Source organism: Grampus griseus, assembly GCF_964374135.1.
Source record: "Grampus griseus genome assembly, chromosome: 15".
Lineage (NCBI taxonomy): Eukaryota > Metazoa > Chordata > Mammalia > Artiodactyla > Delphinidae > Grampus > Grampus griseus.
In genome coordinates this window covers 6,736,685-6,764,433 of record NC_139009.1, presented here as the reverse complement: position 1 = coordinate 6,764,433, position 27,749 = coordinate 6,736,685, and the positions used below count along the sequence as shown (strand labels likewise).

The following is a 27,749-nucleotide window of genomic DNA, read 5'->3' as shown; positions in this document are numbered from 1 at the left end:
TGAGATAAGGCTCCTCGCCCTGTGAACAATCATTACGTTCCCATAACAATGTTGATTGATCCCATGCAAGAGAAGCCAAACCTGGCAGGTAGGAGACACTCCCATTCCTTTTAAGTCTAACACAGAATCTCACGCTGCCTAAAGAAACCTGCATTTTTTTAAGGATTAAAACACAAAAAACCCCAAACCAACAGAACTACGTTCAACATGTATGAGCTATTCCTGTAGACTAATGAACTGTTTGGGACAATGTTCTGTATTCTCGTGGGAAAAGACGCTCATTGTATTTTCACCGGATTTAAATTTTTAAAGAAAAATTTTAACACATTTAAAGTTTTTGCTTTAATCTACTGTGATGAAACCTTTAATTGCTGTAGCTGTAGATGGATAGATTTATCTAAATACATCAAGTGAGAAAACGTGTAAAATGTTCAATAAGTAGATAGGTGCTTAATGAGTGCGTTTCACAGCTGTGCTTTCCGAGATGTTTTGATGATCTAAGACAACTAAAAATACGAAATTTCACTCAATTTCAGCACATGCATGCTATCTTTGCATGGCCATGAGCTTAGACTGATCACTGAGAGACATAAAACAATTTGAAGACTTTTTTCCCAGAAGTATCTGCTGTATTCTATTTTCACCCCCTAGAAGTATCTGATTTCACACTATTACAATGGTTACTGGATCTGAGACCATGTGAAATCCTACTTGGTTCTACTTCCCTTTAGGGTGGTCCCCTAAATTGTAAAATTATGTTTCACTGCAGTGGTAAGCAATTTAACTAAAAAAAAACAAAACTAAATGAGATTTATTCATAAAAGAGATTCCATCCAAAGGAACAAGTATCACAAGTCACTCTAATGGCAAGATAATTTATTAGTTCCCCTGAAAGGGGAATCAATTTGAAAAGATTTGATTCCCGCTTCTGGCAGGGGCAGCCTGCCCAGGAATCCAGTTCCTCCACGCCCGCGCCTTCCAGGGGTGTAGGTCTCTTCCCCGTCAATGCTCCTTGTGGGCTCTGTTTGCACATCCATTATGGCACTTTGCCTGCTTCTGCCTTATTTCATAATCATGTTCTTTTGCAGTTTAGAAATAGCTGAGGCAAGTATTTAGGCAGAGAAGGCTTGAGGAGACCCCCTACAGGGTGCCCTGTGCCAACACGGGTGGGGTGATGGCAGCACAGAAGGAATGGCTGCCCAGCCTACTAAGGTGCCCTGAGGGTGGAAAGGACCCAGAAGTAGCTCCCAGCGAGGATATGGAAGGCGGCTGTTGGAGCTGAGTGGAGCTGAGTGCCCCTGCCTGTGGATGGCCCTGAGGCCAGTGGTTTTAACTCAATTTCTGCACATGCATGCTATCTTTGCATGGCCATGAGCTTAGCCCTCCAGGTGTATGAGAATCACCTGGAGGGCTTGTTAGCAAATTCAACTCTTCACTCAGCTGAAGTACCACAGCACTTCAAATCATGGTGCTGATTCCACAAAATTCATATTCAAATAATTTTCCAGTTCAGATCTTTGGAAAGCAATGTTTTAAGTTATAGAAAGACATGCTTCTCATATACTCCCCCCAGTCCCGCCCCTGAGCAGAGTGTTGTCGCTTGTTTCAACAGTTCGTCTCTTTTTATAGTTAAGTATTCCCTTGTATGGATGTACACCGCATCCATTCGCCTGTCGATGGCCATTTGGATTGTTTACCTTTTTTTGTGATCTCAAATAAAGTTGCTAAGAATATCTGCGTACAAGTCTTTGTGTGGAAAATGCTTTTATTTTTCCTGGGTAGACACCTAGTAGTGGAATGGCTGGATCATATAGTAGATATATTTTTCACTTTTCAGAAACTACCAACCTGTTTTCTAAAATGGTTGTACCATTTTACATTCCCGTCAGCAGTTGGGAGCACCAGTTGCTCCCAATCCTTGCCAACACTTACTATGGGCAGTCTTCTAAAATTTAAGCCATTCCACTGGGTGTGTAGTGGTATCTCCTTCTGGTTTTAACTTACTTTTTCCTAATAACTAATGATGTTGAGCACCTTTCAAGGGCTTATTCGTTCTCTGTGTATTTTCTTTGGTGAAGTGTCGGCTCAAATCTTCTGCCCATTTTTAATTGGGTTGTTTGCTTTCTTATTATTGAATTGTAAGAATTATTTACACAGATACGAGCCCTTTGTCAGGGCTTGTTTTTGCAAACTTTTTTTTGCAAATATTTTCCCCCAGCCAGTGGTTTAAATTTTCATTTTCATAAGTGTCCTTTGAAGAGCAAAGCTTTCTCAAAAAGAGATAGATAACCTGAATAACCCTATAGATATTAAACAAACTGAATTTATAGTTGAAAACCTTCCCACAAAGAAAACTTTCCCAATCCAGACCCAGATGAGCTTCACTTCACTATCTGCTAACAAGTTCCATACACTTAAAAATATTGAGACAGATTGCTCAAAGGTATAAAAAGTTTTCAGCACCCACAAACTGAAAAAAATAAGGTTTTGCATGCATTTCAACCTTATGAGTTACATTTAAGCCTAATAAAGAAGTGTTACTTCTCTGAGTGAGTGTGCTCACATCTAAAAACTATTCAACCACAGGAAAAGCTTATCCACCTACTACCTGAAAGGGAAGAGGGGGATTACTGCAACAGTAATAGCATGCATTGAGCACCTCCTATATAAGAGGAAGAACCCAACACAAATGCTTCTGGAAAACAAACAAGAAGAGAAGGGGATGCTTCATAACTCATAACTCAACTCTGTGATTATAGCATTACTCTGATACCAAAACTGGATAAAGAAATCACAAGAAAAGAAAGCTACAGAACAACATTCCTTATGAACATGGATGCAAAATTTCTTAACAAAATTTCAGCAAATTAAATTCAACAGTACTTTAAAAGGATAATAGATCATGACTAAGTGGGGTTTATCCTAGGAATCTAAGGTTGGTTTAACATTTGTAACTCAGTGTAAACTACCATATTAACTGGCTAAAAAAGAAAAACCTGCATCTCACAGATGCAGGAAAAGCATTTGAAAAAAAATCAACATCAATTCCTGACCAAAACCTCTCAGCAAACTAAGGTAGATGGGAACTTGCTCAACTTCATAAAGAGCATCTATGAAAACCTTTTCTCTCTATATTAACTCCCTAGGAGACCCCATCTAGTCTCACCGTTTTAAAATATTACTTATATGCTGATGATTCCTACATTTAAGAACTGCAGCTGATCCTTTTGACATAGGTTGGATCACATCTTTCTTTTGCTCAAAAATGTCCAATGGCTTCCTGTGACACACTTGGGACAAAAGCCAAAGCCCTTATCATGGCCTTGAAGGCAACCTCTTCCAAGCCATCTATTATCTCCCTCCCCTTCAACCCCCAAACTCCAGCTGACCCAAACGATTTGCTATTCCCTGAATCCATCAAGCGTACTCCTGCCTCAGAGCCTCTGCGTGTTTCCTCTGCCTGGAATGATCTTCCTCTGGATGGCTACAGGGCTTGCTCCCTTCATTGTACTTCATACAGGTTGGTCTCGGCTCAAATGTCACCTCCCCAGAGGGTCCTCCTTCAATTACTTTTTACAAAATGGCCCACCTGATCACTTACCCTTTACTTTTTCTTCATTACACTTCATTACCCCAAATATTATTTATTTGTCGACTATTTGTCCCTGCCCAATTAGAATGGATGATCTTTAAAGGCCCTGTTCAGTCCTGTACCTCCAGGGTCTGGCATGTGCCTGGAACATAGAGAAGTTGCTCAGTAAGTGTTTACTGCATCAATAAATGAACTATGAATCAGAATGCCTCATTTTCCAATATCCTTACCAGGTATTATAAACCTTTATAATCTTTGCCAATCTAATATGTGGGAAATAATATCTCCATAATTTGTATTTAATATGAGTGAGGTTGAGTATCCTATCATGTTTTTTAGCCTGGCCTTTGTTGTTGTTTTTTTTTTGGTGGTACACGGGCCTCTCACTGTTGTGGCCTCTCCCGCTGCGGAGCACAGGCTCCGGACGCGCAGGCTCAGCAGCCATGGCTCACGGGCCCAGCTGCTCTGCGGCATGTGGGATCCTCCCAGACCGGGGCACGAACCCGTGTCCCCTGCATCAGCAGGCAGACTCTCAACCACTGCGCCACCAGGGAAGCCCTGTTGTTGTTGTTGTTGTTGTTGTTGTTGTTGTTGTTTTCAGAAAGCTATCTTTTCATATCCCTTGTTCAGCTTATCTTTTTCCTATTGCTTTGCAAGTGGCATTGATACATTAAAGGAATTATTCCTTTGTCTATCATATACTACAAATATATTTTCCCAGTTTGTCATTTGCCTTTGCCTTTGTAGTCACATTATCAATCTTTTCCTTTTGGTTTCTGGTTTTGAGACATCTTAGAAAGTCCTTCCCCAATCCAAGATCATCATAGCATTCACACTTGTTTTCTTCTAATACTTTATATATGTATATATAAAGGATTATAATGTTTAGATCTTTGATCCATCTGGGATTTATTCTGGGATATAAAGAGTTAAGGAAGTGATCTAGTTTAAAAAGAAAATTTAGCTTTAAAATACAATGAATACAAACTCCTGGATACCATTTATACAACATTATTATTTTAACAATGAGAACATTCATAATTTAAAAAATAAATCCAAACAAATTTCACCTGTTTTCTTTTTTTTTTTTCCAGTATGTGGGCCTCTCACTGTTGTGGCCCCCCCTGTTGCGGAGCACAGGCTCCGGATGCGTAGGCTCAGCGGCCATGGCTCACGGGTCCAGCCGTTCCGCGGCATGTGGGATCTTCCCGGACTGGGACATGAACCCATGTCCCCTGCATCGGCAGGCAGACTCTCAACCACTGTGCCACCAGGGAAGCCCACCTGTTTTCTAATATACATTTTAATAAGTGGTTTGATACATATATTTGTATGTATGTACATGCTTGCAACAAAATTTTTTGTTGCAAAATATATTTTGTTGCAAAAAATATTTTTCACCATTCTCTGTAATATCATATTACAATTTGACATTACTGTCACTATTAAAATATTTTCCCCAGGAAGTTTCCATTTCATTTTTCTCAACATTTTCTTGCTTTCCTGGATCTTGAAGATTTCTTTTTTGTTGTACTGTATTTTGCTTTAAAGAGTCTCTTTTCTATTAAGCTCACTTCTTCATGGAGAAGGGAGGTCTTTATTCTTAGCAAGAAGGAGAAAAGATTTAGTATAAACTGATAACTCAGAGAGAAATTTGATTCTTCGTAGGTTGTCACATGCTTACAATAGCTAGAAGGGGAAGAAAAAGGAAGACACTACATTTAAAGGTCTTTTAGAAACGTATGCATCCATCCCTTGAACATCCCCCAAATAACTTAAAAAATATATATGGTTAGGCTTAAAATAGTACTCTGAGCTGGAAGAAAACAGAACAATCTGGAAGCAATCCTAAATTTTATAAAGGAAAAAGATTTCAGCACTGTCCCTGGCCACCATGCCATGGGACACAGGTGGTACAGAGCCAGGTCTCATGACTTCTTCCACTCCAGGTGGGCCCCCCTCCTCTTACCATGGTCAAGACAAACAAAAGCAGACAGGGAGAGATTCTGGACATATTTTAAAACAAACGAAAGAAAATAATGTATGTTGCAATTCTGTATGTATTATAGAAAGAAGAGTTTACAAAGCAATTTTGCTTATTTTAAAGTAGTAGAACCTGAATCTGATCAAATCTCTCACTACCATAAAATCTCTGAAACACTAATTAAAACTGCTAACTCTATCAATCTCTAACTATATCAAGGTATAAGCAGGGGGACAGGAGAACACCTTAAGTGGTATCATGGTCTGTAATCAGTAAAATCTAGACTATGGGAAATTGTACAGGACACATGACCTGGATTACTCAATAAGTAAACTGCAAGGGGGAAAAAAAAGAGATAAAGGGGGAATTTATGAATTAAAGCACTTAAGGGATATCTCTACCACCTGCAGTGTATGGACTTTACTTGGATTCTGAGTTATTTAAAAAATTACGTGGGCTTCCCTGGTGGCGCAGTGGTTGAGAGTCCGCCTGCCGATGCAGGGGACACGGGTTCGTGCCCCGGTCTGGGAAGATCCCACATGCCGCGGAGCGGCTGGGCCTGTGAGCCATGGTCGCTGAGCCTGCGTGTTCAGAGCCTGTGCTCCGCAACGGGAGAGGCCACAACAGTGAGAGGCCAGCGTACCGCAAAAAAAAAAAAAAAAAAAAAAAAAATTACGTGACAATCAGGAAAATCTAGACATTGGCTACTTGTTTGACGAGATTAAGGAATTACTATTAGTTTTTTTTAATGTCTGATTAATGGTACCATGGTTTTATTTAAGAAAATTACAATGTATGGGATTTTCTTCCACATAATCTAGGAGCAGAGGGGTGAGGGAGTTGGGGCATGGGGGAAGCAAGTCTAGCCATGTAGACAACTGCTGAAGTGGGGTGGCTACGGGTACAGGGGCGTTCATGATATCGTGCTCTCTGCTTTTGAGTGCAATTGAAATTTTCCATAATAAAAAGTTTTAAAAAACAAGTGAACAGTATACAGAGGATATAAATGTATAGATATTATGATTTATATAACATATATGGCCCTAAATTCCTGAAGGAATGTTTCTATTTGCACCACAAAGTTTGCCACCCATCAGTTGTGACTATGGGTAACTACTCTTGGTTCTTTCATCTGTAAAACAGGAAAAAATAACAGTACCACCTCATAGGATGGAAAAGAGGATTGCATGAGAATATATATGAAGCACTTAACCAATGGTTGGCACACAGTAAGGGCTCAAAATTGTTCACTTGCCCTACATTCCTTTAAAATTGATTTTTAAATTTTCACCTAAAATCTTAAGCCTATTTTAATAATACACAAAAAAGCTAATACCCTACTATGTTCACTAGTAGGAAACTGAAAAGCCTCAACTGTTTGTGCATTGACTGGTTTAATGGAAAAATCAAATGTAAGTCATTGATGGTGCCCTCTTGCTTTTCTTCTTTTCTAACTTTTTTTTTTTTTTTTTTTTTTTTTTTTTGCAGTATGCGGGCCTCTCACAGCTGGGGCCTCTCCCATTGTGGAGCACAGGCTGTGGACACGCAGGCTCAGCAGCCATGGCTCATGGGCCCAGCCGCTCCGTGCATGTGGGATCTTCCCGGACCGGGGCACAAACTCGTGTCCTCTGCATCAGCAGGCGGACTCTCAACTACTGCGCCACCAGGGAAGCCCTCTAACTTTTAATTTTAGCTATATTAAGAGATTCTTTCAGACAAAATATTACCAACAAAAAGGGTAAAAATATTGTTCTCTTGCCTAGGGACCATAAGGAAAACTCTGTTTTTACAACAGAAAGCTAAGAAAAGGTATACGAAGTATCTGCTACAGTAAGACTTTTTATTTCTAAGTTGAATCAATAACAATATCTTTTAAGGATTACATTCCTTATCATAAACTCAGAAAGTTTAAATTTTCCTAAAGTTTTAAGTGATAAAACCAAATATAATATATAATCATTTAAATTCATCAAGATTGTTGGCTCTGCCTCAGAGAAGAAGGATAAACACCTTCGAGTATCTGAAGTGCTCTTGCGGCCTCTCTCTGCTTAGTTCTCAAGGCCTGAGTGTTCTCAAAATTATTTTATAGTACAATGTTTGTCTCTTCTGAACCCGCAAAAATGAGTCCTTCTGTGTAACAAAATTCTCCATGTAGCTGAAGATCTGCTCTCTTAAGCATCAAAACATTTCATTGTGACCATTTTGGATGGAAATCTTTTAAAACTCAGTTATACATTACTTGGTTATTATTAAGCGAAGCATATTCAGCATATTTGTTAAAGCCTTTACAATTATATTGTGACAACCTGTCCACTTTTACTGTGGAAATATTAGAAAATACAGGTAGAGAGGATGCACACAATTTGGGGACACGTTCTGTGTTAAAGCTGAGACAATGGTCTGGTTTATTTAGTTCTGTGGAGCTATTGTGTGTCATGAATGAACTTCAGACCACTGTAATTTGAGTTCTTTTGTCTGCTTCTGCTTCTGATGCTGGTTCCTCTATTGTTTGTCAAATGAATATCATTTATATTTGCTGTCAAGATGCTTATCAGCAGACACCTCTCAGTCTCCTGCCTACTCTGTTTCTTTTGATGATGAGGAATTTGGAAATCAGACAACTCAGCCTGACAGAAACACACCTCCAGGCAGAGTGAGCAGGCTCGAGTGAGCTTTCTGAGAAAAGTGTATAAGCTTTAGTCATGGACTCAGTGACCTTTTGATAGGTTAGCTGAACGCTTTTTTGCTTACTCTGTAGTTCTAGGCTATGGTCTAAATAGGCAGGTGGTTCGATGGATGATTTTGGTGCATAAAATCATGGGATCATAAAATTATTCGTCTGCATGGTTTGGTGTTTAGCCTCGTAATTCCTGCAGAGAAAAATATCTTGGTTGTTTCATCTCCGACTATACCAAGGTCTATTTATTTGTAACTAACTATCTTTTATTACAGTATTAAACCCATGAGGAACATCCAAAAGTCCACTGATCGTGCGACGTGAAAAGTGTAGGGTACAGGCTCCCCTCTAACTTCCCCAGGCTGACTCTGCAGACACAACAGCACCAGCACGCCACGTCCTAACAGCCCCGGTCCTCGCAGGACAGGGCTACAGCCTTTTCTCCTCTTCTCGAGGAAAACTTAAATCTTTTTTTTTACATCTTTATTGGAGTATAATTGCTTTACAATGGTGTGTTAGTTTCTGCTTTATAACAAAGTGAATCAGTTATAAAAAAGCCATTGCACTGACTGCTCAAAGGCCTGTATCACCCCAGATGTGGAGCTGACCAAAGGTTGGGATTCTGGCCTTTCGTGGTTGCTGTTAAGACAGTTATATTCCTTAACCATTCTAGACTCGGCTAAAGTTTTTTTGAGCAGTAAATTTTAATACAGATAACTTCCTTTTAGTATCTTCTACTGTATTTTCTACATTTTATTTATCTTGATTGATACTCAACTCAGGAAGTTAAACTCTTCAACAGAAAATTAGTTTTGTTTAAAAAAATGATCATAGTTATCATTTATCGAGTATTTACTATGTGACAGACACCATACATCTCATTTAATTCTCATGAAAACCCTATGAGGCAGCTTCTATTTTCCATTCATTCATTCAACAAATACTTGGTGAGCACCTACTATGTGCTACGCACTGTCCTAGTCTCTGAGATTTTTCATTAAATAAGACAGAGTCCCTGCACTCAAGGACCTGACATTCTAGTGTATGTATAATAATATAAATAAATATATAATAATATGTAATAAATATATAACAGTACGTTATATATATAATAATACATTCAATAGTGAGAAAAGCTATAAGCAAAAAAGATAGGCAGGGGGGTTAGAGAGTGATGAAGTGTGTGTGGGTGTGAGGGCAGAGCGGTGATATTTTAGACAGGATGGCTAAGAAAGGCCTCTCCGAGGAAGTGAAATTTGAATAAAAACCTGAAGGAAGTGAGCCTCTGTAGACACACGGCGGAAGAGCATTCCAGGCTGAAGGTACGACACGTGCCACGGCCTGCGCGGGGAGTGTGGCTGGCAAGCTCCAGGAGCGGCCAGGAGGCCGGTGTGAACCTGCGTGGTGAGTGTGGCACGCGGAGGAGCGGGAGGGCAGAGAGGAGCGGGGCTGGCGGCCCCACAGGCTCTCCTGACTTTACTCAGAAGGAGATGGGAGCTGCTAGAGGTTTTGAGAAGGGGAGGAAGGTCAGTACCATACCCTGCGTTTACAATCAGGGCAACAGAGCTGTAGAGATGGTAGATAACCTGCCCGCACGAGCGAGCGGCAGGGCTGGGATATGAACAGCTGGATTCACGAGCACGTCCTCTTAACTATGGGAATGTGCCTTACAGACAATTCCTATGTCAATATGGGAATGAGATTAGTATAAAAATATAAGGTTACAATCAGAAAAGTCTTTATAATCTAGAACTTCTTCCAGCTTTATTGAGATATTACTGACATACAACGTATGTGAGTTTAAGGAGTCCGACACGATGGTTTGACACATGTGTATATTGTGAAATGATTATCACCGTGAGGTTAGTCAACACGCCCATCCCTTAAACAGCACTCAGTGTGTAATTCTGAGTGTCTTGATTCTAAGTTCACCACCTTCTAATTCCAACAAATAACCTATCTGGCTCTTACTACAGCCAACTCCTTCAGGCCAAACTAGAAGTTTCATCATGTTTTTTATCCTGTCATTTCTAAGAGCATCACATACCTTTTACAGAATTTCTGAGTACTCAGCCAATAGAGGGAATTCTTGGTCATCAGTGACTGGCCTTTCTGCTTCAGGACTCCCTGGAGGCTATGCCCATGGAAACAAGTTCTATCACTGCCCTCTTCGGTCCAGCTGAACTGAAAACTTGAAGGGCTTTGTTTTTCAACAGTTGGTGTTGAACCAACCAGTGTGCTAAACTGTTTTTGTAGACTCACGACCATTTCTGGAAATGAAGGAAAAAAGAAAAGGAATAAAATAAAAACTAATGTTAAGTCACGAATAAAGTCTATAGTTTACTTGATAGTAATGTACCAATGTTAGTTTCTTAGTTTTGACAAATGCACCATGGCGATATAAGAGCATAACACTAGGGGAAACTGACAGTGGATGAGGATGTCAAGGAACTACTTAAAAAGGCTTTAAAAAGGTGAATTTTATGTTACGTACATTTTATCACAATTAAAAAAAAAAGAATGAACAAAACAACCTAAAGGCAGTTCTCCAGATAAAGAGTTCTGAAAGTCATAGATATATGGCATTTTAGATTTTGGTGGAAACTTAAGTTCTGTTTTGAATAATGCAATGTTCCTGAAATAAATAGATAAGATTCCTATGGACATTTCTTGCAGAGGATGATGTCTCTTTGGATGTACATCGGAACACTTCCTAAAGAAGTGAAGAAAGTACATACGCGTTTACTTTTCAAGTTAAGATACTTAGCTTTTCTACAACTGTATTGTTACTTGGCATTAACAAGAGGAAATGCAGCTCACCCCTTCTTTTATACACCACTGATCTGTCAATCGCTGAGTGGTAGAGTGGCTTTTCACTTTTCCATAGATACCTGTACAAGGTAGAAAAACATTTGGAGCAGGATGGAGAATAAATGGACCTCAACACATTTCAGAGAAGTTTCTCTAAAGCAGTGTCTGAAATTCGTGATACCCCGTGTAATAGCTCTGACCTAGAATGACCTACTGACACACGTCTGTATAGAGCTTATGACCTAGGAGCAGGCAAGCAGCACTGAAGGAGGCAGCAAGGCCACAGAAAGATATGCTCCTCCCCAAAGGCTCCCAGATGCCATAAGATCCCAAAGAAATGATTAATTACATCAAAATGCAGAAACAGGGGCTTCCCTGGTGGCGCAGTGGTTGAGAGTCCGCCTGCCGATGCAGGGGACGCGGGTTCGTGCCTCGGTCCGGTAAGATCCCACATGCCGCGGAGCGGCTGGGCCCGTGAGCCATGGCCGCTGAGCCTGCGCATCCGGAGCCTGTGCTCCGCAACGGGAGAGGCCACAACAGTGAGAGGCCCGTGTACCGCAAAAAATAAATAAATAAATAAATAAAATGCAGAAACAGCTTCCCTTACCATAAAATTCCCTTGCTGTCTGCTCTCATAAAGTGGAGCCACCTAAGAAATAACTGTTCCTCCCTGTCTTTGGCCAAATGCCCTTCTGCTGAGGATGAAGTACTGGTACTTCTGATTCTGATAACCTGTACAAAGTGAACTGTAAGTGCCCATCTTCTGATGTAGAGGTGTAATCATGGTTAATAGGTGATGGTCTTCCTGAAAATTATGGGTGAACTAAATTTTAATGAACCATACCACATTTAAAATATTCAGAGAGCTTCTCATTTGTGATTCTTTCAAATATCTTTTTGTTATTTATTTTATCAAATAATAAGTGATAACATACTCAAGGTAAAAAATCTCTTAATAATAAAGAAGTTCCCTAAACAGTCTAATCCCACTCCCTAGATAAACCCACTGTTAAAAATTCCTTGTGAATACCTAATCTAGATAGATTTTCTTATGTATTTATAATAAACGCCCATACAGGTGGCAATTATGCTATAGTCAAGGAGGCACTCTTACTTCCTTGGGGTCATATGCCCAGGAGATGGGATAAGTGGGCGATCTAAAATGATAATACTGTTTAGATAGTCCTTCTTTAAAAATTTACTTTACTTTGTTTACCTCTTCCCAAAACTACAAAAGCTACAAAAAAACAGAGGTTCACTACAAAGTCCTAACATTTTCTCCAGGATGCCACAAAGCCCTGTATGCTTTGTTTGTCCAGTCTCCCCACGTGACTTGTTTCCCCACTGTTAGAAATTAAGGTTGAATTTACATGTAGTAAAACTGACCCTGTTCAGTGCACAGTTCCACTAGTTTGGATAAACACATACAGTTGTGTAACCACCACGATTAATCTACAGAACAGTTCCACACTCCAAAAATCTCTCATGCCTCTTGACAGTCAGTCAACCCCTCTCCATACCCACAGCTGAACTTATCTCAGACAACCACGGATCTGTTTTTCTATCCCTATAGTTTAGCCTTTTCCAGAATGTCAAAAAATGAAATTAGACCATATGTAACCTTTTGAGTCTTTCATTAGTATACTGTATTTATGATTCACTCATATTTCTGGATGTATCAGAAGTTTGTTCCTTTTTACTGCTGAATAGTATTCCATTTTACAGATATGCTACTGTTTATCTGTTTACCAGCTAAAGGGCATCTGGGTTGTTGCCAGTTTTTGGCCACTGTGAATGAAGTATATATATCTACATATATTCATATATAGATTTTTGTGTGAAGTTAATCTTTTGCCCATTTAAAAACCTGAATTGTTTGTTTTCTTACTGTATGAGAATTCTTCATATATTCTAGATGCAAATCTTTTATCAGATATGTGATTCACACATATTTTCTCCCAACCTGTAGCTTCTCTTAACGGCATCTTTTGAAGAACAGAAATTCTTTCTTCTGATGAAGTCTAATTTATCTTTTTTTTCTTTTATGAATCATGCTTTTGGTATCACATCTAATAAAATTTTTGCCTAACCTAAAAGGCTGCAAAGATTTTTGGCAAGTGCTTTGAAATTTTCCTCCATGTTCTTCTCAACATCTCCATGGAAACTGGAAGTCATCAAAGCAGTCTCTAAAGGGGTTTTTAGGCTTTCAACTACTGTTTGTTAGTGTTTTTCATAGTCCCATGCATAGGGACCCATGCTTAGTAACTTCTACCTGACAATATGGAAGATGATGTCCAGAAGAACAGAGAGGAAAATTAGAAATTTATATCAACAATGGAGGTGGGGTAGGGTAAAACAGGTAATCAGCACGCAGTGGGGCTCTGTGCCCACACATCAGTCAGTAGTGACTTACATAAGTTACCTCACTCAGCCCAAAGCACATACTCTATGAAGGATCTTGGTAATGGATCCCCTGGACAAGCTCCTCCCTGGGGCCTGGTGTCTGTCTGGAAAATGCCATTTTGATACTAGACTTATTTTTTTTGGTCACTAAATTCTCCCATAAAGTAGCTAAAAGTCAGGAAGTCTTAGATGTGCAACTGATTGTAGCACTGCAACATGAGTTTGAGCTCTAATAGCTATGTCTGAAGTGTAAGCTGTTGCCCAGTTTGAGTTCATGAATGCCTATTCACTACTGAGACGCCCAAGTGGCATGGCCCCTGAATACCTAGCCTCGCAGTATCGGTCAAGACAACACCAGCTGGCCCCCAAAATGAAGGTCCAATGGCTGATTCTCCAGGACAACCTAAAAACACAGGATAACCTTCCGTTCTTGCTGCTACTCTTATACCTGCTGAGATCCAATGACTTCTCCAACAAGGAAGAGGAAGGGCCCACCCAGTTCCCCGGGGGCCCGCGGCTTTCAGAAGTTCACCTCCCACCTCTTCTCCCTCATCATTATCCAACCTGAACAGGAAGAAACTGCTCATCTTCTCCCCTTTTTGGCAAGGATCCTCTCTCCCACAGCACTTTATTCATCCCTATAAGTCTGTTTCTCTGTTTAAATGCTCTCTTAAATTTAGAGGAAAAATAATCTAATTCTACCTGCAAAAACTGAAATTTAGTTGTTAGAGTATAAAGCGGGCATTACTAGCCCTATTTTATTGATGAGGAAACTGGAGCTGAATGAATTATCATTTTAACTAATTTGAGGAACATTGACTTTTCTCAAGGGATATAAAATTACTTGATCAAATGAGTACTACTGTAAATTTACATAAACTAGAGAGATGTTAACTTTTTCTTCAAAGTCTCACAGAGACTCCAAGTTCTAAGAATAGATATAAAACCGTTTAAATCAGAGATCTATAGCAATGTACCCTATATTACGTAAGACAGTGTCTCTGAAAATTTATGAGCTAACTATGTTTTAGCGCACTGAGGCTAAGAACTTAAGTCCTTTGCCCACAGTCAAACAGCTGGCTGTCATACAATCAGGATTCAAGCCCTGCACTGTCTCTAACGCTACGCTCTTTCCACTTTACCACAGTGGACCTACGTCAGAATGAGAGCTCAAAGTCAAACAGTGAGACGGACTGAATTAACTATACTACTTTCTTTCTGCTTTCCTTTGTTTTGATTTTTATAGGGAACTTTATTTGGGGGGAACATTCCAATTACATATGTCACAGGCTGACATTTGTAATCTTTGTAATATTGGGAAGCATAGATGGGAGATGATCCACTTTGAGAAAGGAAAGAGGGAGGAATATCAGAAATGCAGAAGAGAGTCATGCGAATCATAAACAGTTGATGACTAAGTACAATATGGTACCCTGGATTGGATCCCGGATCAGAAGAAGGACATTAATAAAAAAGGACATTATTAGTTTAGTTAATAGTAATAGAAAGAAGAAAAAAGTTAATTTGGATAGATGGGTCAATAGTTCTAGAAAAAATGTCACAATGCTGGTGAGTCTAAACTGATGAAACTTCAGCTTTCAAATGTAAAGTAACAGACTTGAAAATAAAGTAGGTAAATCTAAAACTAGAAGAGATAACATACTTTGCCCTGGCTTCCTCCCATTTTTGTTTTTTTTCATCAACAGCTTTCTTCATAACTTGGTACCATTTTCTGAAATCAAACCATGGCTTATCTGAAAGAAATGAAATCCATGATTATTAACCAAATATGTCACATTATTATAACACACACTGTTCCTCTGAGTCTTCACTCACTGATGTGACTCAGCATTTATATACCAGCCCTTGGAGACTACGGAGGGAGGTGCTGCTGTATCCATGCTCTAACACCACTGCTGAGTAATCTGCCGTCACTCCCTTCTCTGAGTCCCTACCTGTACTGTGGCCCTAACTAAATTATACCAAAACCAAAAATGTCTGTTTCTCCTAGATTTGACTATCACCCCCCTGAGAACAGAAGACATATTTTGTTTACGCAGAAGACTACACAATCAGGCCTCTTCCTCCTGACCCAAATCCCAGCACAGTGCCTGGCACAGGATGGTGCTCCAATCCGTCTAGGAATACATGAATTAAGGGACAAACGATGGCTAGATGTGTGCAATGGCACCAGACTTCTAGTTTCATCAGATCCTATTTCTGTTCTTCCTAATCCTAATCCAAATCCAAAGACTCTGGAGATAAGTAAGAAAGTGGATTGCATTGGACAGGTGGAGTGAGTGTGTGTTCAAGATGTCAGGGTGAGATAGACAACAGAATTGAATATATAGTCAAGCATAAAACTACACTCCTCACTCTTTTCTTCAATCCGTGTGGGGAGATGGGAAGAGTAGGGAGGAGAAAAATGAAATTCAAGGTAAAGCAGGAAAGAGGCTTAGAGAGCGAGGAAGTCTGAAGAAAGGAAGGCTGGCAGGAGGAGGATGGCTGAGTGAGAGGCTGAATTTCTTATATATTCTCTAATGAAGACAGTCTACCTTCAATGTCTAGTTAAAAATCTTTCAACTGGCCAATATAATCATTACTTCTGGCCTTGTAGACCACAGAGCAACAGAGCCACAGAGGACAGGCAACTACCAGAAGAGCTATAAGGAAGAAGGAAAACTATAACAATTAATAGAACACAAGGTTCTTTGACCTTAAGTGAGTCACAACTTCTTAAACTCCTCATCAGTAATGTGGGAAGGCAGGGGGACAGTGGACAGCTAGGGAGCAGAGAGAATGGGGACCACAATCCCTGCCCTGCTGACACTGTAGGTTTATTTTGAGGGTCACGGGAAGACAATATGTCAAAGCACCCTTTACTCTAAATGTCTGCACAGTCCATGAAGGCCCTTTAACGTCAGAAAACATCTTGTCCAACCTTTTACTCTACGTAGGAGCCAACAGGAAGCAATGTGCAGAAAGAAGTATGCTGCACGCATTCTGGAAAGAACACACAAACTAATGCCACCATTAAACCTAAGCTCCTAGAACCAACGAACATATATGTGGACTCCTAAAAAAAACGTCAGACTCATAGAAAGAGTAAAAAAGTGGCTGCCAGGGGCTGAGGGGTGCGGGAAAGAGGGTGAGATTGGTACAAGGAGACAAACTTTCAGCTGTAAGATGAATAAGCTCTAATGTAAAACATGGTGACTATAGTTGGTGATACTGTATTGTACACCTGAAATGCACTAAGAGAGAACGTAAATATTCTCACACACACAAAAAGGTAAATAGGAGAGGTGATGGATGTGTTAATTGACTTCATGGGAATCCTTTCACAATGCAAACACATCAAATTGCTACAATGTACACTTTAAATATCTTACAATTTTATATGTCAATTATACCTCAAAAAAGCTGAAATTAAAAATTAAACAATGAACATAAATCCTAGTGAGAACATTAAGAAACTGGAATTGAATGTAAGAATTCATGCATTTACCACACTTTATTAAGTGGATATTAGGCCAGTCACTCTGCTAAATATTAAAGATACATTAAAAAAAAGAAAGTAAAAAAGATATGGCCCCTCCCTCTAGAAGCTTGCAATCTACCTACTTGTCTGCCTGTCTGTCACTTACACAGCCGTCACTACGAGGCAGATACTCCAGGCACTTTACAAATACTGGCAGCCTAACAGGGATAGAAATGCTTAGTCCGCTAGTTACAATTCAGTGTTTTAAACAACTAAGAGAAGTCTGGACAGGAGTGGCTGTGGCAGGGTCATCGGTTCTGGTTTGCGAAGAGGTGAACTGGGGAGTAGGTGTGAAGAGAGGCCGAAGAGGGCATTTACGTTGCGTCTTGAAGCATGAAGATGGACTTGCCAGGGACAGAAGGAGTTGGGGGGAAGAAGGAAGGAACACTTCAGGTAGAAGGACCAATGCGAGCAAAGGCTGAAGGCACTGGAACAGACGGTACACTCACAAAGCTGCCAGGAGGTTCATGGTCTAGTATGGCTGTGAGTAGGAGCTGGGAACTAAAAGGCAGGCTGGCCTTTACACACAGTAGGAAGTCACTGAGGTTTTTCAGTAGCCTTGAGATATAATTAAATAATTATACATATAAAACATTCTGGTACACGGTACAATTTGTATATATGTGTACATATATGTGTATGTGTATATTTCTCAAAGTTTCTTCCCTGCGTTTATTGTATCTTTTAATCCACCATTTACAATCACTTTGAATTTGATTCATAAAAAAAGTAAGTACCTTCTTCATTCTTTTCATTATATTTCTCAGCAATATTAGACAAAGACCTGGAGATACAAATAAAAAAATCAATTTATTTAGAAATCATTTATTGGAAGACAGTTATATTTTGAATTCTTCTGAAGGAAACGTATAGAACAGTACTTGAAACTGATGCCAACTTTTAATGGAGAAGCTATCACTGAAACAGGGAAGGAGACACTATAAATACTGCCACTCTTGGCATTTTAAGATTCTTTTACTTTCCAAAATAATCTTTGAAGACACATAGTGCCAGAAGCCTAAAGGTATACAGATGAAGTGCTAAATGACTCTTTAGGATTTTGTATGATGATTTAAAACTCAGGAATCAGTAGAGCAATGAGAAACACGTGTATCTACCTAAAAATAGGAAGAAAACATGATCCAAACAACCTACTAAGGTTGTTTGGAAAATGAAATCTCTCACAACTAGCTGAGTCAAGATATTATGTACGAAGTAACTGTTGCTACTAGTCAATGTTCTATTAACACCTGAGAGTCTCTATTTTCTACTGAGATATAGCATATGGATTCCTTTACTCTGAATAATTAGGTAAAAGCAATACAATTTTCTCCTCATAAAATTGACATACACTTACCATTCTAAATTGTCATCCAATAAAAAGAGCAGTTTCAATACCACCACAATGACAGCTACAGCTTGTACATCATATTTAACAGCTTTTGCCTTTTTAGCTATAGGATCAAATGTTAGAAAATCCACTTCTCCCATTCCAGTCACTTTTGCCACGTGGCAGGTTAAATCATGCATTTCATCTGTTGAAGAATGAAAGAGCAAAATGTGAATTAAATTCTTTGGCTAACTAGACTCTACTAATGTGTGTATCTGTGAGATTAGTTTATCTTAAAATAGGATACTATGCTAGAACGCTGAGACATACATTTTGTAAATAAAATCAACCAAGAAATGATATTTGTATAGAAAAATTAATGCTTGAACGCTAGCAGGGAGTATCTTCTCCTATTTTGACTTCCCCAAACATTGCTATTTATAGGACACATCTTGCCGCCTAATGCACAGCCACACATCATTTTTCTATTGTTTCATCCATGTTTCTTGTCTGTGTTTCTACAGCAATTTGCATTTACCTGAAACTAACTCTCCTGTAAGACCAAGAGCTTCTCTAAAAATGCACTCACTCACCAGCAGGAAGCCTGGCTAGCACACTGGAAGCCTGATGTGCATCTCACCAGCTGCACTGCTTTCCCAAAGAAACTATATGCTCAGCACAGACTGCATCTATTATTCAAGGCTGAATAATGTGGGACTTGGAGCCAGAAAATCTATGGCTTATGTATTTAGGCTCTCTAATCATTAGCTTTGTGACTCCAAATTAGAGTCACCTAACCTCAGTTTTTTAATTTGTAAAATGGGTTATGGTGAGGATAAACATTAAATAAGATAGCACAAGTGAATATACTTTGAAAACTCTAAATTACTGAGCAAATTTCTTTACTCACTAATTTAAGTACCCAGGATGTACCATATTCTATTTTAATTAAATTCAAGTAGAATGGCTATTATTTATAAGAGCATAATAAATTGTATTGTATTGAATCTCCTACACGCATTCAGTCATTATATCCTATTGATTCTATTCTCTTAATGTAGTATACAATACTTTAATTTTATAGTAGTATATACAATATTACACACAGCATATATTACCATATATAGTATATAGTATTATATATATAGTATATATTATTATATATAGGATTATTACTATAAAGAATGGCATTTCTTGAAAACTGTCTCCCCAATTTATTTAAAATTAATTATCTTGAAACTTTCTCTTATGCCAAAAGTACAGAGTAATAAAAAAGCAAGTGGAAGAAATTATGAGGAAGGAAGCCAGGACAGCAGAGAAAAACTAAGCAGTACAGGATTCTGAACTGGAGCATTATGTGGAAAGAACACTAGCTCTGGAATGGGACGGCTGGATTTAAGTATGTACTCAGCCATCTACCAGCCAGGCGTCACTCAGTTTGCCTATGTTTCATCTATAAGTGAGAATACCCACCTGCCCACCCTTCCCACCTTCACAAATGAGGTAATATAGATGGGGCACTTTGGAAACTCTGTAATAAAGTTCCCCACAAACTATATACTGATTGTGAAAGCTGCCAGAAATTCTCTCTGGCAGGCTTCTCAGTCCCAGTATGAGGGACAATACTAAGAAATGTGTTTGGAGTTCACTCAAAGCCATCAAAGAGGCAGTGCTTACTCAGTAAGGGTGTGTGTGACATGCTTGCTAAAACCTTTCTACCGAGTTCCAGAGACGACACTGTCATACATAAAGGCACTGAGGAGGGGCATTTGTTGCCCCAGTATGCTTAAAACCACTTTTAGCTTTCCGGGAAAGGGCCAAATACATGGGTTTCTTCTTTTTGATCAACAGCACCATAGAACTGATAGTACTATAGAGAGCAAACTTTAAATTTTGAAAATGGCAATATTCTAGAGGTCTTCTTATAATCTTACGGATGCTTTGTCAATCAATGACACATTTTACAATATAAATCTTAAGGTGCAGGGTCTTCCCTGGTGGTGCAGTGGTTAAGAATCCGCCTGCCAATGCAGGGGACACAGGTTCGAGCCCTGGTCTGGGAAGATCCCACATGCCATGGAGCAACTAAGCCCGTGTGCCACAACTACTGAGCCTGCGCTCTAGAGTCCGTGAGCCACTACTGAGCCTGAGAGCCACAACTACTGAAGCCCGTGTGCCTAGAGCCCGTGCTCCACAACAAGAGAAGCCACTGCAATGAGAAGCCCGCGCACAGCAATGAAGAATAGCCCCTACTTGCCGCAACTAAAGAAAGCCCGCGAGCAGCAACAAAGACCCAATGCAGCCAAAATAAATAAATTAATGAAAAAAACAAAATCCTAAGGTGCAGGGACTATTACATGTTAGTCTGTCGATCTATTTTGTGTGTTGTCCCCCCACAATTAAGTAATACAAACTCAGTACAGGACATTTACAAGATACATAAAGGTAGAAGAAAGGAAAAAAGGCATTGCCATAGCTTAGAAATAGCACTTCAATATTTTGGTATATTTATTTCTAATATTTTAATGAATATTTTAATTTTATGTAGCTATGCTTATATATAATTTTATAATTTGGCCCATTTCATTTTTATTATAACATAAACATTTGCCATGTTTTATATACTCTTCACAAACATGATTTTAAAAGCTGCATAATGTTCCACTGAATATACATAACATTGTTTACTTAAACATTACCTTTCTGTTGGGCATTTATTTCTAATTTTTCAGTATAAATAAGGAGGTCAATAACATTTGTGTATAATTTTTTTTTCTATATTTCAAATTATTTCTATTGAACAGTTTGTGAGAAGTAAAATTTCTCTATCCTGGTTCTTTTTAATACAGTCTCCAAAAAGGCACTTAACATATCAGATGCTAGTAGTGTCTCTCTGCCTATTATAATGGTTTTAATTCTACTTGTTACTCTCAGGAAGACTTAGGTAAGAAATAGTATTATATCACACACAGTGGTCAGAAAATACTGCCACCCTCATCTCTGTCCAACAGCAACTACGTGAGCTAGACACTTTCCATAACCCAGCCCGTGTCAGTTACGCGTTGGTAATTCCTTGTATTCCTTCCATATCTTAGCATTCCCACTATAAGCTCAGGATTTTGGAGTATATGAGAGAACACAGGAGCTTTCCATATTTTGAAAGAACCATCAAAAAAGTAAATGAAAAACACCAAAATCCAAAACAATAATCTGATCTATGTAACATGCCAAAGCGCAGAAATCAGACTACAAATTCTGGAGTCTTTTTAAAAAAAATTTATTTATTTATTTATTTATGGCTGCTGCGTTTGGTCTTCGTTGCTGCGCACAGCACTTCTCTAGTTGCGGCGAGCAGGGGCTACTCTTCGTTGCAGTGTGCAGGCTCCTCACTGCGGTGGCTTCTCTGTTGTGGAGCACAGTCTCTAGGCACGCGGGCTCAGTAGCTGTGGCACGCAGGCTCAGTAGTTGTGGCGCACGGGCTCTAGAGCACAGGCTCAGTAGTTGTGGAGCAAGGGCCCAGCTGCTCCGTGTCATGTGGGATCTTCCCGGACCAGGGCTCGAACCCGTGTCCCCTGCATTGGCAGGTGGATTCTTAACCACTGCGCCACCAGGGAAGTCCCCAAATTCTGGAACCTTAATCAAATGGCTAGTGACTTCTGAAATCTTAACCAGAGATGTACATTCCTTAGCTTAATAAATGATGTATTTGGGGCTTCCCTGGTGGCGCAGTGGTTGAGAGTCTGCCTGCCGATGCAGGGGACACGGGTTCGTGCCCCAGTCTGGGAAGATCCCACATACTGCGGAGCGGCTAGGCCCGTGAGCCATGGCCGCTGAGCCTGCGCGTCCGGAGCCTGTGCTCCGCAATGGGAGAGGCCACAGCAGAGAGAGGCCCCCGTACCGCAAAATAAATAAATAAATAAACAAACAAATAAATAAATAAATGTATTTGAAAAGTTTAAATTATTTTTCCTTTTTAAAAAAATATTTTAAAAGTAGACTTAATATTTACATTTGCGTATATATGTTACTCCAATTTATGTTTATAGTTGAAATTATACCATACATACAGTTTTACATATTGCTTTTTTCATATAACATATGTATTTTCCTCCCCTATTAAAAATACATTCAATCACATTTTTTATATTGCTTAAGCAATAATATAGTCACACCACGTTTGTATTTTCTGTTAAGAATAGAAATCCTGCATTTCTCACATTTCTAGTTTAGCAAGAAATTCAAGAATGGATTCCATCGGCAGATTCCATTCGGGCTACCTGTGTCTTGGTATATTGTGAACAACAGCTAGTAAGGCTGTCTTCACATTCTGTGTTTCATCCTACCAGACCTGGAACTCCATTTCTTTTAGGGACTGGAAATAGCAATATATTAGCGAACAACAAAAATGTTACCATAGATTAACTTCTGGGATTTTTAAAATTAGAATTCTTTATGTAATAATCATGCTTCACGCAAATGAAGAAGTGCTGCTTTTCTGGGGGGAGTGGGTGCCTAGGTAATTAATAACACATACTGAAACACGTGTTACTTTACTTGTACTCAGCAAACTTACTGTAAAAACCGAACATATTCTCTCAAAATCCCTCACACCAAAATAGAACTAATTATTTCTGAACAGTGTCCTTTTATCCATTTTAAATGGTCCAAAATATTTTAAGAAAGGATTTTAAAATTAAGCTTCATGTTACTATGGACCCTGTCAGGTGACTCTAATAGTTTCTGATTTGAGAAGATGCAATATATTGTTCATAACAATTTAGTAAGTCAAAGCTTGTTCATTATATACACCACACACTTACCAGGGAGATTGACTTCCATCAAGTATTTCATACACAAGATGTTTGGATGAAGATAGCAGTCTTCAGTTATGTCTGGAAAACGTGGCAAATCTAAAAATGTGGCAACTTCAATTACTTTTTTATAGATATCTTCATAGTTAGGCCAAGACTGGAATGAAAGAGATAGTCAAGGTAGCAATTTTTACAACACAAATTATGTTAAAAACTACTTTCTGATTTTAAAAGTAATATGGGGACTTCCCTGGTGGTGCAGTAGTTAAGAATCTGCCTGCCAATGAAGGGGACATGGGTTCGAGCCCTGGTCTGGGAAGATCCCTCATGCCACGGAGCAACTAAGCCCATGTGCCACAACGACTGAGCCTGCGAGCCACAACGACTGAGCCTGAGCTCTAGAACCCGTGAGCCACAACTACTGAGCCCGAGTGCCACAGCTACTGAGCCCGTGTGCCCGGAGCCCATGCTCTGCAACAAGAGAAGCCACCGCAATAAGAAGCCCATGCACCGCAACGAAGAGTAGCCCCCGCTCACTGCAACTAGAGAAAGCCCAGGCGCAGCAACAATGACCCAACGCAGCCAAAAAATAAAATAAATTAAAAAAAATGTTTTTAAAATAAAAAACAAAAAAATAAAAGTAATATGTATTCATTGAATAAAATTTGGAATGTAGAGAAAAGCATTAAGGGGAAACGCCCATAAATCCCAAATATCCTCACTAAGCAGTTTTCAACAGTAATAGTGGTCAATTAAAATTCTATCTGGCTCATAAAACTCTTACTGGCCTTACCCATGGTAGAGTGAAATCATTCCTTCTTGCCAATCATGGAAGAATCTGGTATACAGTTGCAACCCAACTGGAGTTACAATGTCGTCATAATCACTCCAAAGCACGACTTCCCTCTCACCCTCCTTCACCAGCACCCTCTTGCCAATCTTCAAATTCACAGCTAACAGATTTAGCTCAGTGTTACATAATAGTCACATGCTTCTATGTGAGAGATGACACCAGGGTTTAAGTCTAATAGATAAAAATGTGCAATTCAAACTTCTATTTTCCCACATTAATAGCCTATAAGAGTATCTTATAGAATTCAGGAAAATCTATGAGCTAATATTAATAAACTAATTCTGTTCACTTAAGGATCACCCTTGTAGTTTATTGGGTATGCTACTTATATTTCTGCAATTTCCAAACATTCTTCTTATTAATACTACATATAATTTTTCCTCATTTACTCATCTACTCACATAAAAATATTAAATTTAGAGTCTATTCTATGCAAGATACTTTGGGAAATATAAAGATGAATAAAGCAATCTCTTCAAGGAGTTTATACTCTAGAAAAGGGATCAGTGTACAAAAATAACTATAGGATAAGGTAGAAAGTTATCGAGTACTACAAGCAAGACTTTTTTTTTAAGGCTTATGGGATTTCAGAAAAACTAACATTTCCGATACGGCAGGACCCCATTAAAACTAGGCCTGAATACAAACATTCTGGAAACCTGTTTGGCAGTATCTGTTGAAGCTGAGTGTGGACATATTCTACAGCAAAGCAGCTCTAGCTACATATACCCAACAGAAATGTGCATGCATGTCCATGAAAAGACATGCACTAGAATGTTCATAACACTATTTGTGAAAGTCCCAAGCTAGAAACTACCCAAATGCCATCACCAATAGAGTAAGTACAAGAATAACTATCTAGTAAATTTTGATACAGTCTCACAGTGGAACATTATACAGCAAAGAAATGAATGCTCTACATGCAACAGTATGAATGAATCTTCAAAACATAATGTTAAAAGAAGCCAGATGCAAAAGAGAATGACTCCATGTAGGTAAAGTACAAAACTCAGCAACTCAGCACTGAGCTTCTAGTCTACACGGTTAGAAGTCAGGAGAGTGATTGATTACTCTTGGAGTCGTGGAGGTAATGACTGCAAGTGAGCATAAGGGTGGAGCTCCTAGGGTGCTAAGGTTGTTTCCTGATCTCGGGGCTGGTTCAGGTTATGAAAATTCATCAGGTTGGGTACATTTGTGATACGTTCACTTTTCTGTATGTATGCCTATTTAAAAAAAAAAGTGGTAAGAGAGAAAGATAATATCAGCTCAATAAACTATTTTGTGTAACAGAATCACTTCATACATCACCTTGTAGGAGAAATAATCTAATTGGCAAATTCAGAGTTGGAAAGACCTTTAAAAGTATATGGTCTAACTTTACAAAATCCCCAGCAGGTATATGTCTAGCCCTTCTTGTAAATCTCCAGTGATGGGAACTCAACACCTTCCCTGAAGGTAGTCTATTCCATTTTTAATGGGTTTAATCATTAAAAAGTTCTTCCTTATTCTAAGGAAAAATCTGTTTCCCAACAATTTGTGCCAATAATACCATTATGTCATGTCTTGCCCATTTTCTAAATGTGTGAAGGTGTTTGGAAGCCAACTGAAGGAATGAATATTTCTCTGTTAAATGTTTCTTTGGTACATTCAGCTCATATGCAATTATAAAGCACAAGGAAATGCTTTATAATGGTACAAGACTATGCTTATACGGACTTCCCTGGTGGTTCAGTGGTTAAGAATCTGTCTTGCAATGCAGGGGAAGCTGGTTCGATCCCTAGTCTGGGGACTAAGATCCAGCACGCCGTGGGGCAACTAAGTCCACGTGCCACAAATAGAGAGCCCGCACACCGCAACTAATGAGCCTGTGCACTGCAACAAAAGATCCCGCGGGCCGCAACTAAGACCCGATGCAGCCAATAAATAAATAAACAAATATTTTTTAAAAAGAGTATGCTTATAGAAAACAATCAAAGTGTTAACTATGCCTGATTTTACTTTGCCTGAGGTTACAACCTTCTTTGTATTGTATTTATTTTGATACAACTATTTCAATGTCTAAACTCGAGTTTTATCAGGAAAAAAAGGCTTTCAATTAGCTATATTATTAACATATGATTAATCTGTAGCTGAAGAATACAAAGTAAATTTCTGTCAATCCAAAATAGCAATGTGGCCTTTCAAGTCTTTTTTTAAATGTTGAGATACAGTAATTCTACTTGTATGCTAAAATACTATTAATTGTATTCTAATCTGTGAATTTAAAAGAGAAAAAAGGAAAACATATATTCTCAGTGACTTTTGGCAAAAGCTCTTTTTTCTTTATAAAATTAACTTATTTAGACATCTGCTGCATTTCGCACAAAATCTGAAGCATCTTTTCAAGTTAAAACAATTAACATTACTGACAAGATTTATGGCAACCCTAATCCTTTCAAATAATGAAGGTAGGAGATGAAATTAAGTACTTTTATCTGCAAACAAAACAAACACTAGAGCAGTGAATGTTCCCCTCTGAAAAATAACCATCTCAAAAAACCAATTTAATGGATGATAAATTCATGACAAGTAATTGCAAGGTCATTAATGAAAAGGAATCTGGTATGCTAAAACACCCACAATAACATCCGCTCCCTTCCGCCACGGACATCACTTGAAGTGGTGGCCCAGTTGTCCCTACAGGGCTGGCTATGGACTAATCTCCCTAGACATCTGCTCCTATTCCAACCAAGGCAGGCCACTCTTGAACCACTAGCTCAGCAAAGTATCCAACCTTGGGCAGAAGGCTGGGAGTACTGTTACACAGCATTGTTTTAGAGAATATGATCACAGTGTCACATTTTTCTTTCTGTCCCATTGTCCTTAGCCTGGAGAGGTGAATCAGGCTCTAATTTTGACAAGATTGCAAAACATGGATATATAATAATTACAGTGAACATTTAATGACTGCGTTAGAATAGTCTTTGACTTTTAGAAAATGCATGCATGTACAGAACACACCCAAGGAAAGGGTCTCATAGAAGCTGCTGGGTCTTTGTATTTTCATTTGGCGTGGGGAATCTCTGATGTATTAAGTAGAATAAGAGGCCTACCAGAATCCTGTTTAAAACTTTGCATATTTAGTTAAGGTATAATAGCACTTTGTTTTATATTGGTTTTTGGTTATCTGCTAATTAGTCTACTTTTTTTTTTTTGCGCTACGCGGGCCTCTCACTGTTGTGGCCTCTCCCGTTGCGGAGCACAGGCTCCGGACGCGCAGGCTCAGCGGCCATGGCTCACGGGCCCAGGCGCTCTGCGGCATGTGGGATCTTCCCGGACCGGGGCACGAACCCGTGTCCCCTGCATCGGCAGGCGGACTCTCAACCACTGCGCCACCAGGGAAGCCCTAATTAGTCTACTTTTTACCTCAAATTTTTTGTGGAATAAGATGTAATAACAAAAGAATGACAGAGGCAGAGATAAGAAAACTAGTCTGTACTGCTCAAAGCACCATTTCTATCAGTACCACTTGCAAGGTGCTTGCATAAAATATTCCTAGATCCCACACCAGACTTAATAAATCCATCCCTGACACTAGGACTAAGAGTCTATAGTTTAAACAAGCTCTCCACAATATTCTTGTGCAAAAAAAAAAATAATAATAAAATAAAATGAAGTGGCTCTCAACCTCATTTTTCTCGTAGCCTGGAAGAGCCCCTCAGATGGTTTTACTTCACAAGCTTGCCAAGAGAAGCACACCCACAAATT

At 39.1% G+C, this 27,749-nt stretch overlaps 1 protein-coding gene across 1 annotated transcript in view; it reads right to left on the bottom strand.

Annotated features, from left to right (window-relative positions):
* Window positions 1-4,500: 4,500 nt before the first annotated feature.
* TAF1B (TATA-box binding protein associated factor, RNA polymerase I subunit B) overlaps window positions 4,501-27,749 on the bottom strand; it is a 59,189-nt gene continuing 35,940 nt past the window's right edge. The window contains exons 9-15 of the mRNA XM_082672601.1: window positions 23,159-23,306; window positions 18,366-18,543; window positions 17,746-17,792; window positions 15,131-15,221; window positions 11,074-11,144; window positions 10,301-10,523; window positions 4,501-5,281 (exon numbers count right to left, since the gene is read on the bottom strand). Of these exons, the coding sequence (XP_082528727.1) occupies window positions 5,077-5,281; window positions 10,301-10,523; window positions 11,074-11,144; window positions 15,131-15,221; window positions 17,746-17,792; window positions 18,366-18,543; window positions 23,159-23,306 (963 nt within the window). The 3' untranslated portion in view covers window positions 4,501-5,076. The remainder of the gene's footprint in view (window positions 5,282-10,300; window positions 10,524-11,073; window positions 11,145-15,130; window positions 15,222-17,745; window positions 17,793-18,365; window positions 18,544-23,158; window positions 23,307-27,749) is intronic.